The sequence below is a fragment of the Arvicanthis niloticus genome, chromosome 21 (genome assembly GCF_011762505.2).
Source record: "Arvicanthis niloticus isolate mArvNil1 chromosome 21, mArvNil1.pat.X, whole genome shotgun sequence".
Classification (NCBI taxonomy): domain Eukaryota; kingdom Metazoa; phylum Chordata; class Mammalia; order Rodentia; family Muridae; genus Arvicanthis; species Arvicanthis niloticus.
The window spans coordinates 28,299,387-28,311,392 of NC_047678.1; the positions used below are offsets into that span (position 1 = coordinate 28,299,387).

The 12,006-nt window shown below is 52.2% G+C and overlaps 1 protein-coding gene across 2 annotated transcripts in view; it reads right to left on the minus strand.

The window, feature by feature from the left end:
- Bsn (bassoon presynaptic cytomatrix protein) overlaps positions 1 to 12,006 on the minus strand; it is a 90,235-nt gene that overhangs the window by 20,115 nt on the left and 58,114 nt on the right. For both annotated transcript variants that reach the window (XM_034484396.2, XM_076917588.1), the window contains exons 3-4: positions 7,753 to 8,640; positions 333 to 821 (exon numbers count right to left, since the gene is read on the minus strand). In XM_034484396.2, the coding sequence (XP_034340287.1) occupies positions 333 to 821; positions 7,753 to 8,640 (1,377 nt within the window). The remainder of the gene's footprint in view (positions 1 to 332; positions 822 to 7,752; positions 8,641 to 12,006) is intronic.

Genomic DNA, 12,006 nt, shown 5'->3' on the forward strand with positions numbered 1-12,006 from the left:
ATCTCACAGTCTCCAGACCAGCTGAACTTTGTTAGTTGTTTGTTGTCATTCTTTTGAGACAGGGTCTCTCTACAGAGCCTGGCTGTCCTAGAACTCACTATGTAGACCAGACTAGCTTTGAACTTACAAAGATCTGACTGCCTCTGCCTCCAAAGCGCTGGGATAAAAGGAGTGTGCCATTACCTCGGCGATCTACTAAAATCTAACCTAGACCCTCTTTCAACTGGGGTGTCTTTGAGCCCCAATAGATTTGTCTCAGGCTTCCATTCTGAGCCCTTCCTCAGACTATCTCACCTGAAAGCTAGGATCTGTGGAAATTAAATAGGACTGACCTCGGCCTCCCCACTCTTGGGAGCTTCTGGAACAGGCTTGACAACTGGGGTGGCAGGGTCAGTCCTCTTCACCCCACTTTTTGCTTTAGGAGTCCCAGGAGGCACAGTAGTCTCTGGAGGTGGCTTCGGCACAGGCTCAGCTTTAGCAGGAATCCCTGTCTTCTTTTCCTGGGCACTGCTAGAGGTCTTGCTGGGTTCAGAAGCCCTGAGAGGCTTGGCCTGAGGGCTGGCCTTGGTGGCCTGAGGACTGGCCTTTGTGGCCTGAGGGCTAGCCTTGGTGGCCTGAGGGCTGGCCTTGGCAGGCAGGGAGCCTGAGGGCTGGCCCAGCCCCTGTGGCCCTTTCTGCTTCAGAGGGGCTGCTCCAGCTGCTCGGTGAGGGACTCCTGCAGGAGGTTGCTGTGGGGTGGGCAGAGGCAGGGGGGCTGGCTCCCCCAAGCTGCCCTCCAGCAGCCGCTTAGTTTGGCAGTTCAGACAGAGCCATTCTGTTTTCTGTAAGGAAACAGGAGGGAGGTTCATGAAAATCACAGACCCAGGAGTAAGCAGAGAGTATTTCCACAATTCTCCAAAACTTTAGGGAGGAGTCAGACCTCACTCTTGGTAGACTGAACCCAGAGTGAGCCCTGCACCATTAGACACACACTAGCTCTGAGCCATTCCCTCAGCCTGAGAAAGTCTTATAGAACAGGATATCAAAGACATAAAAAGAAAAAAACTGACAGATATATTGCCCCCAAATTATAAACTTCTCGGGGACATATACAAAATCAAAGTGCAAATGACAAGGTAAGAAGAAAGTTTTCTTCTTAACCCATAGAGAAATTTTCACTGGGTCAGAAAAGGAGGACAGTTAAGTGGGAGAGAAAAACCACAAAAATTACAAAGACTTGGGATGAAACACAGGGGAAAACCAGGGCCCCAACCTCAAGGATTGATCTGCAATTCAGGGGCTATATGGGGTCCAGCAGCCAAGATGCCCTGCAGAACAGGAGTGCATTCAGAGAGAGAGGGTAAAATGTCCTAGAGGTACTGGCCCTGGCTCCTAGTTCTGGCCTCTGATAGTATCCTGCCATTTTCTTCCCCAAGTAAAGAGCATGCTTAGCTGGGGCAAACTCCTGGGGCCAAGAAAGACTAGCTGGGTAAAGCCCTGTTTGGAGTCAGCTCTGAGAAATCTTCTTTGCTCACACGTTCAGCCAAGTCTCCTTGTCTGGGGCTAGGAAAGAATACCACAGAAAGGGACTTCTGTGCCCAGGGCTCTGGACTCTCCCTCTAGTGGAGAACTACGTGCCCAAAGCCCAGCTCCACCTGGAACTGGAGCAGCATCAGTGTTTATCATCAGCCACCGCTCTTAGAAGTCACCCACAGTCTCAGGACCAGGGCTAAAGGATGAAGGCACAGTTGTGATGAAGATGACACTCGGGGACCAGCACTGCTATAGTTTGAATGTGAACTGTTCTTGTACAGGCTTGCGTGTTTGAACACTTGGTCCGTAGCTGGCATTGCTGCTTGGGAGGCTGTGAGCCTTTGGACATGGTCCTAACAAGCAGTACTGGGTTGCTAGGGGAAGGACTTTGAAGGCGATACCTACTTCTGGTTCCAGGTCAAATTCTCTGCCTCCTGATCCGGTATGTGGCTAAGCCATGCCACAAGCCTCCATTGCCACAGTCAGTGCTACCCCGGCCACCATGGTCCCCTCTAAAGTGTCAGTCAAACCAAACCTCTCCTCCTTTAAGTTCCTTCTGTTTGGAATTTGGTCACTACAAGGAGAAGTGATTGATATAGGCCCTCCCTGGAGCCCACAGCCTCAAAGAAGCCATGATAAATATGACACAGGAATCAGCAGTAAGTCCTCAGACTACTAGAAACCAATTCTTCAAATCCCACCCTGGCTGCACAGGGGTGGGACTTGGACATCCCTGGTCCCTGAGTCGGGGGTTCTAGATCTGCAGCAGGTCTAGGCAGACAGGAGTATGTTGCCTTGGCTACATGAGGTGATGAGAAACGAGGGTAACAGCCCAGCCCAAAACAGGACCCTACTGACTGCTCAGTGCATGCTTGCTCTCAGGGTTCAAAACTTCAGCACCTCTTTGTTTGAGCTGCTGCTTATCCTGGGTGCCTGGACCTGAGCTCCTACCAGTAGCTGTTCCATGAGAGGGACCATTATGAGAAACACAGTCACTGAGCCAAGGCATAGTTAAAAATGGTGTCCTGTTGCTTTTGCTGCCTCAGACAAACCTCAGAACCACCTCTGGCTTGTAGAACCCATGCCAGAAGCAGCAATCTAAAAGATAGCGAGGGTACCCTGAAGGGTAACATGGACAAAGGCAGACCCAGTGTTCAGGGTTAGTTCCTGCAGAGACCTGCTTATTTGTGTCCACAAGTAAGGCCTTTTGTAGGCATGCTGCCGGTGGTCACAGGCTACTTGGGGCTTTGCTCCTTCACAGGTATATTCATGGAGGCAGCCAGTTTTCAGAAAGGCTTCCTGGTGGCTCTCTTGCTCCTGGCTCTGTTTTGTAAGCAGTGAGAAGGGGCGGGTGGGGAAGAAGGCGGTGTGTGAAGGAAGAGCTAAAAATAAGTGCTTGACCTGGCTGCTGGAGGCCCTTCCCAGCCCACTGGGAGCAGGAGAAGTGTACAGGCACTGAGGCTGGGAGGAGTGGGGCATGGGTGAAAGGCAGACCATGCAGAACGCCCGCACCTAGGAGTCTGAGCACAGCTGTTGAGTTACCAAGTCATTCATTCAATCTACCTTCATCTCAGCCCCACCCTAACGGCCCCCACCCCACCCCTGATCCTGGATCTTCCACTTATGCCATTCATTCTCTCACTTCAGTCTTATTTCCTGACTTCATTCATTCTGCACTCAGAATATGAATGTCTCCCTTGCTAATCCTGGCCCAGCCCCAGCAGTGCTCCAGAGACTGGCTGCATGGCTGTCCCCAGCAGTGCTCCAGAGACTGGCTGCATGGCTGTCCCCAGCAGTGCTCCAGAGACTGGCTGCATGGCTGTCCCTTTTGCTTGGCTCTTTGATAAGCAGCCAGAGAATGGACAACAGGGAGACCGATGACCACCTCTGTTAGTTCTTTGGGGGATAGGAAGATACAAATCTTCCGAGAACGACCATCAGCTCCAGTTGGGAGATGTAAAGGCGTGTGCAGAGGAGCTAAGTGGCTCAAGGCGGCATCTCTGCACAAGTATCTGAGCGCAGCATCTCATCTGGGTTCTCATGGAAACCAAAGATGATTATTAGAGCTTCCAATCCACACAGAAGGGGAAGGGAGTTAAGGGGGAAAGTATGGGGAAACCCCAAAGCATGTGAGAACTGTGATCTCTGAGCCACTGGCTGGTGAGGACAAGGAGACCGAGCGTGGGGTTGTGTGGGACGCTGAGTGACTTCCCTAGACTGTCTACCATTGGCTGAATGAGGCCACGGGCCTGTTCTCTGTATTTGTGGAGCGGCCTGGGTGCCAGTTCTTGTGACCCATCTTGATCTACACCTCATAGCCAGCTACCTAGCTTTATACACTGCTGGACCACAGGGCGGTGAGTAAGGACCCCAGCGGGAGCTCAGTATGGTGGCTCATGCCTATAATTTTGGGAGGCTGACACAAGAGAGTTGCCATGAGTTTGAGGCCAGCCTGGGCTAAAAAAATGACATTCTGTCTCACAGAACCAAATACCTCCCACAAACAAACAAACAAACAACAAAATAAAACCAAAAGGTAAAGACTCAGACACTGGGCCACAGGCATGGCCAGCCCCAGAGCTGCTGGCCTTTTATGATTGTGTAATGCCCATGCCATCCCATGACCCAGGATATGACCCAAGCTTCTCCTTTCTGCCTCCTATAAGACGAGCCTTACCCAGTGTGTCCAGTGTGCTCCCTTGAAGCTGAGATGTGCTCCCCTTGTGCCCTAGCACCAAGTGTGTTCATCCCCTATGCAGTACTCCTCAGGGATCCCAGAGCCTGGACTGGCCATGATGCTCACTGACCTCCAGATCATGAGGAGCTTGTGAGGAATCTTCCTCCCCTCATGGACACTTCCTTTTAGGACACCTTGGTTCCAGTGTTCTGACTGGATTGGCTGTTGTAAAGACTTACATACACACCTGAGGTCCAGCAGCCCACATGGACACCTAAGAGAATGACTTGTTTGCATTTCACAGGAAGAGATAGGAGTCTGATTCGCCACCCCAGAGGCAGCCTGGGGTGAAGCAGGAGGCAGCTGTTGGCCTTCTGCCCAGTGCCCATACTGCAGCCTCTGTTCACAAGCCCAGTTCAGCCCTGCGTGTCACAGGGGCAAGGCCATTTGCCCAGGGAAGCCTGGTATTTCAAGGGCACAGCTGAAACATTGGCAATGATAATAAGGAACTGGTGATATTACTGTAACAATTCCACTAATCTCTTCACACCACTGAACTACAAGTCAATTAGAAAATAGTCCAGAGGGTACTATTATCTTTCTAAAAGATGAATAAGTTAAAAAAAAAGTTGGAATCAGCCCTTTTAATTATGAGATGACTCATTAAACAGCAGCTTCTTCAGGGGAAGTTTCAAGTAAAAGTTGGTCCAACTATAGTGATTCTTACGTGGTATTCTCTGGATTCCATCTAGAAAGAAGGAGAAGCTTTTTCTAGCTGCAGGTGTTGAGGAAAATGGCCAGCCTGTTGGTTTGGCCTCAGGCAAAACCCAACAGGTCCACTAGACACGTGGGGGGCTGTGAGTCTGTTCCTCTCATACACAGATATGGAGGTCCGCCTTACACTGTCTACAGAGACACGGCTCAGTCACGCTGAGCCTTCAGCTGGCCCGAGCCCAACAGGGACCTCTCTGGGCAGGACAGGAACCAGCATGCTGCCTCTGTACCTCCTCCTAAGGCAGGGTGAATCTCTTAGCACCTGTGACATGACTCTAACCAAGAAGTGAAAAATAGGTCACAGAGAAGCACAAAGTTGCTCAGAACAAGAAGTGACCATTCCCTGAGGTGAGATCAAAGAATGCCTGTGGCCTAGTTAAAGACCTCGGTGAAGTAATGCTGGGGTGTGTGTGTGGCGGATGGGGTCACACCATGTAACAGCTCCTCCCCACCAGCCATGCAGCCAAGGCAGGTGAACCTGCAGGGGCTTTTAATAAATGTGTGGTTATTTTGTGGCTGGAAAGAAAAAGAAGCAGAGGTAGGGATGGGGCCTAGTGCTATGGCCTCTGGACAGACAGCAGAGAACAGATTCTTGTGACAGCAGGGTGTGGGGCTATGGGTGCTTGGTCTGTGGAGTGGGTGCTGAGCTGAAAGGACTTGAGGATGAGTCTGGGCTGCTGGTTGGCTCCTTGATGATGCTGATCCTTGGGTCCTTACAACAGTAAGACCTCCAAAGGAAGGGGCATCATGGCTGCTGGTCCACACCTTCCTCAGAGCAGCCATAGCCCTTCTGAGGACAGCAGCTTCAATGAAGCTATTGAAACAAAGGGGGTGCGGGGTTGGTGAAAGCTGCACCTTCTTGACCACTGTTAAAAGAGCAGACAGAGAGGTGGGAGAGGTGGGTGACCTGACTTTGGGAAGGGCTAGGACCAGGACCCTGTCAACTATGGTTCGGGACCATGGAGCCTATGGATGAGGACAATGGAAGCAAGGACTGAACTGGCCAAGGAGATAGCTCTGAGGCTGCAGGGCATGGGAGTGGGTAATGCTGCCTGCTGAGAGGCAGAAGATCCAGAGTCCAGGGAACTTGTAAAGTCCAGCTTGTAAAGAGAAGCCTAGATTAGAATTCAGTTGGGTCACCTCAAGTCACCACGTGACTGGGACACTTTTGTTTGGGCTGATTCAGCATTTCCTGTGGCCTGCCCCAGAGGCTGCCAAAAGGAGCTGTCAGGAACATTTATGCTCCTGGATAGACAGTGTCTCTTCCCTCTGTGTATATCCTGCTTAATGGGGAAAATGGCCTGACATGTCTCTTGGGGATATGGGGCTTCCAAACTAGGTTACATCTAGTCCGCCAGGGCTCACGGTCCTCCAATGTCAGAGCACCTCATCTGACCAGCAGTGAGCTTACATGTATAGGTGTCTTGGCAAAACAGGCTCTGGAGACTCCCTGACAGACCCTTCCCCATACTGCTGGCTAGGCCTAATGTCCTCCAGTGAACCACTGACTCTATAGCTTGGACAGGTAGTAGTGTTGGCCCTGAAAGGCCATGTGGGTTTCACATAAAGAGGCCATTCATCTTACTTAGGGCTACATCTCCCCATTTTTTGGAAAATAAGGCCTGTGGTGATCAAGTTGTTTCTTAGCCATACTAGGCTTGATTCTTAAGGAAACCTTTGCCAAGGAAGTCAGAAGGTGGCATAGACACAGTGGTAACTCCATGTTCTCCCTCTTGTCCCACCTTGGATTAGTGGTGGCTTATGTCCCCTGTCCCACCAGCCATGCATGACTCAACTGAATATCACACATGGCTTAGTGGCTGCCCACATGAAGGGCCCAGTAATCTGACACGACATATAACGTCTCGCTATGATGAGTCAATCAGATTGGACTTGCCAAAGGTAGCCATAGTAAAGTCACATGGGTGGTCCTGGGCCAGAGAAGGAAGTAACAGGATTGAGGCATGAGCAGACACAGTCACAAGGCCCAGGGTAGTCTTGCTCTGCCTGGGTACCTCTATCTTTCAGGCCTTTCTGGGACTCCCAGCTTGACAAGAACATTAGCCTAACACCAGGCCTCTCTCTTCTACTTGGCTTTGCCCAGGTCCCAGTCCACATTCCTGGAGCAGGAACTGAGGAAAGAATATCTTCGACCCTAGCTTTCCCTCAACTTTCCTATGGGGGGGAAGCATTTCTGAGCATCTGATCTGCTGGGAGAGCTCAGGCCTACCCAGGAGAAAACATGTGGAAGAAAGGCCAGGACTTTAACAAGTTAACATGTACACTCATGACCTTAAGAGAGGAGACTGAGACTAGACACCAGCTGGTGGGCTTGGAGCCTGGGTGGTAGGGCAGAGCCCATTTCACTGTGAGAAGCCTCAGCCCCAGGGCATTGGACCTGGCCTTCTGACACATGGGCCTCCACTCCCTACTTGTGTAGGAATCAGATCCAGAGCAGGATGGGACCTCAGGATGAGGTTGGCATCGTTCAAGGCCATGCTCTCAGGAGCTGGGAATGGGATAGCCACTTAAGGCGTCCTAAGCCAGGGCTCAGCTCTGGCCAGCCAGTGAGAACCAGTAGTGACCATTACCTCCGTCTCCTGCAACAGTTCTGAGTAGAAGGCTGGAAGTGGATTGTGACCCGTCTGTAACATTTGCTGTAACGTGGCCCTTTGACTGCTGCAGTTCCCAGTCTCAGTGCCTGTCCTGGTTCCCTTGTTCCTCCTTTCCCAATATTCCCTGCCCCCTCAACAAAGTTCAAAGAAGTGTGCTTGTCCCTGCTCTCTTACCTCCACCAGGTGGGGGGTTGGGTTAAAGCCGCACAGGTTGCACACCTGGAGCTTGCAGGCAGTGCAGGTGTTGTAGTTGGCTGGGCCCCTGCTACCCACATTGAGCTCGGCTTGGCACAGTGGGCAGGTGGCCCTTTCCTTCGGCATAGTCTTTGGCTTGGCAGCAGCCTTGGATGCTGCCTGATGTTCTGCTCTGCCGTGCTTTGGACTGGCGGTTCCTCCAGTTTTTGCCAGGGCTCCAGGCCCTGATCCAGGCCCTGTTCGAGCCCCAGGCTCGGTTTTGGCTCCAGGTGTTGGCCCAGGCCCAGGCCCTGAGCCTGGGGGCCTTGGACCTGCCTCCTTGCTGGCATCACTGAAGACAATCTTGGGTGGTCCCTTGCTGGGGGAAGGCTGGCCCTGGGTGTCAGCCTCTGGCTGCACAGACATAAGGGTGCTCGCCTGGGTCAGCAGTGATGCTCCAAGGCCGAAGAGCTTCCCGGTGAGGCCCTCCTGGGTCTGTTCACCAGCACCAAGCCCAGAGGGCACTGTGGTGGCACTTTTGCCCTGGGCCTCTCCTGCAGGTGGCCTGGGCTCAGCTGTGGAAGGCTTGGTGGAGAGAGGGGGCTGAGGAGACACCCTCCCCACCTCTGGAGGGGCAGTTGCCTGGGTAGGCCCAGGCACTGAGGTGGCCCTGGCTGCTTCAGCCTGGCGGGCACCAGACTGTGTGGCCCCTGGGCCCCGAGGAGATCTCTCTTGCTCTGGCTTCCCCAGAGGCTGTTTGGCTGGGGAGTGGGCAGGAGACAGGGCCGGGGAGTGTAACTGCTGCTGGCTCTTGGACCGAGGCGCAGTGGTCATGTCCATTCCCAGGGCTCTCTGCATCTGACAATTCAAACAGAGCCACTCCTTCACCTGTGGGAGGAAACAGCCGTCAGTAGAGTGGTCAGGGTCAGAGTGCACAGGGCTCAGGCTACTGCAGGGATGGACAGTTCCTGAAGTCACTATCTGCACGGTTGACAGACAGACAGACAGACAGACAGACCCACACTTGCTCTCATGCACACACACAAACACCATGCATAGTTAGAAGTGAAGATAGATGTGTGAGAGAGGAAAGCATAAGAAATAAAAAGAAGCCATGATATGATTCCTGTCCTGGAAGACCTTGTATTGTTATGGAAGGGACAGATACATAAGGAAAATTCTCGAGAGCAGAGTCAGTGGGAAGTGCAGACGAGACATGACCAATGTAAGACCGGATTTTCTTTGAATTCGGGGGTTCTGCTATTGCTTATTTTATGGTGTCCTTGGTCAAACTCAGGGCCGCATGCATGTTAGGCAAGTGCCACACCTCCAACCATAAGACAAGGAAAATGACATAATAACGAGTCACTCCATGATCGATGATCATGTTACAAACTTGTAGCTCCCTTTTGGCATGAACCTGTACACCAATGGACGTGTGACCATGCCTCAGGCCAGGTCTGAGTCCTCCATGTCGCCTGTGTACTAAAAGAGTAACAGAACAGACTTTCCTTTTGGACTTCCAGTCTCATAAGTAGTTACTACCTTTTCTTGCCAAATGAAACCACGTGTAAACCAGAGTATATCACCCACAGACTCATACCCTCTCAGGGCTTTCTCAGCATACGAAGGAAGCCCTTCCCCATGACCCTCACCAGCCACCCCAGCCTTTCTTTCTACCTGGCTTCTTTCCCTGTCATCTTCCCTTGGCTGCCTCACCCCTGACACACTGGGTCTCCTGCTATGCCGAGTGATCCTCAAAGCTCACGAGATCCCCAAGGCTGCAGTGGGTCTCTGCTGTTGTGAGGTGGCTTGTCAGGTGGGGACCCTGAGCTCAGACATTCTGTCCCAGCAGCCCAAGAGCAGCGCTCAAAGATGGGGGAAATATCGTATTGTGGTGAGCACCCCCTTGTGCCAAGCACCCCAAGGGTGTGTTCAGCAGTATTTGTCCTCACAGCGGATGAAACAAAATCTGAAACGAGTTAGCAGTGTGCTCTTGTGGTCACCAGAGCAGAAACTATGGCTTCTGACGAGAGCAGCCCTGGCAGCTCCATTTAACTCCTGATACTCGGGTTGGGCAGCCTGGAGCCCACTGCCTGCTAGTCTCACCTCTTGGATAGCCACTCAACATTGTATAGGCCAAGTTCAGAGTCTAGAATCCATCGAAGCAGACACTAGAAGACCAAACCCAGCTCTAGAATCTAAGACTAGTGAGATTGAGGCAAGGCAGCATGGCCCCTGCTGAGAACTGTTAACCTACCCTGTGCTTCTGAAAATCCAGTGGAACTTTGTTCGCACTGGACAGAGAAAGCCACAGCAAAACCTTTCAGTCTCTGGTACCCTCCTAGAAAGTTCATTTTTGGTGTGGAGGGGTTCATCAAAGTGGGATTTTAGGGGCTGCTTCTGCTCCTCTGATGAGGAACTCTACAGGGGGATTTGTGTTCTAACAAGGGCCTGTTCTCTGGCCTGGGGTGGCAGCCACCAAACCCATTCCTATAGTGGTTACCGGCCTAGGCCACGCCCAATGTTCCAATCCTGTTGTGCACCTATGGCAAGACTTCCTGGGATCCAGGAGGTAACTTCCCTGATTTGGGACTTCAGGGTGACCCTTCCTTGGGTCTGGACAGAACTAAACAGAGGACATTGTTAAACAAACAAAAACAAAAACCTGTACTCAACACCAGCACCTTCCTCTCCTCAGCCCCCATCACCAAGGCTGTGCCACAGGCATCTCACCTAAAATAGAACCTCTTCAAGAAATGGCTGAAACCCCCCTCAGTGACTCATCTGCCAGATGGAAGCAGCTATTTCTATCCAGCCTTTTCCAGACGGCGGCGAGGAGCCTTGACCGTGTCCTCCCCCAGTCTCTCCCAGGCTCAGGCTTAGGCAGATAAGACCTTGTTCATGAGGCCTCCCAAGGAGGACCCTGGCAGACGGGGCTCTCTGTAACATGGTAAGACTTTCTTTTCTGCCTCCCAAGAGGTCCCAGGAGTTTGCTGGGAAAGGCCCGTCCTAGTCTCTTCTCCCTTCTCCAATGTCCCTACAATGACTAGAGACAGAGATGACAGCTGTGCACCCCCACCCACCTGTCCACTAGGGCCCACTGGCCCAGTGCTGCGGGGGACACTCTGGCCTCAAGACCAGTGGCAATTGCAGCCTTTCTTAGCTGCATATCATCATTCCTCATCAGGAGGCTGAGCCCAGGAGACGCCTGTGACTCTAGGTACCCTCTAAGCTGTCCACCAGAATTAGAGGGACTAATTCTTCTACTAGTATGACAGGAAACCCCTTAGGGTCCTGCTGTCCTGACCAGGCACTTGCCCAGGAGATGTGCATATCTCATGCCTCATGTCCCCAGAGTCCAAAGTAGAGCTGGAGGTCCCTTCCTGGGTGGCCTTAAGGTAGATTACACTAATTTCCATCAATCTGACACTTCTCTCCAGCAAGGAAGCCCACCCTACCATCTCAGAAGGTTGGCAGGATCTTCCATGCATTCCCCAAACCCCAGCCTAGTGAGTGCCTGGAGACGGTGAAGGCGAGAAGGCTCAGAGTGTTAAGCAGGGTCAAGGTAGTCTGGGAGAGGGGAAGCAGAGGCTGCAGGCATGTGACTTTCTACAGCTTGCCCACTCCACCAGGAGCATGCTGGGATCTTCAGAGGTGTGGCTCTACGTGCCCCCTGGCTCCGAGAGGGCTTCATCTGGAAGAAGAGTCTCCCATCTGCTCCTTTACTCAAACTGTTCAGTGTGCTAAGTAGCCTCCCAAGATCAGGAGACCAGGCAGCAGGTTCTGTGGACCCTGAGTTGAGTAAGAAGGTTCTGAGTGATCTGTTTGCAACAGCCACTCCCTGCTGTTCCTTTCCTGGTTTCTGGGACAGCAAGAAAAATAGAGACATATTCCCTGATAAGGGCTTTAACACAGTCCCTCCTGACAAGAACCTTAGTGGCCTGAGACCTACCAGAGAGTGCCAGTCTCAGGTAGGGTCCAGGCATATTTGACACATCTGGCCTCACAAGATGGTATCAGGGAAGAAGGCTGGCAGAAAGCTCTAAATGCCCCAGAAGGAACAGGTTCTCTGGCCACTTTCCTACGCTAGGCTCTGTAGCAGAGAACAGAGCTTCAGATCTCCATCACTTAGCTCACCTTCCTGTGGAGAGCCGCCTGCCTCTGAGCCCTGGCCCTTACTGGGAGAGTAGCATTTAATGCTGGATCACTCGGCACTGACATCATGCCTGGTACTGAATTCATGCTTTCCAT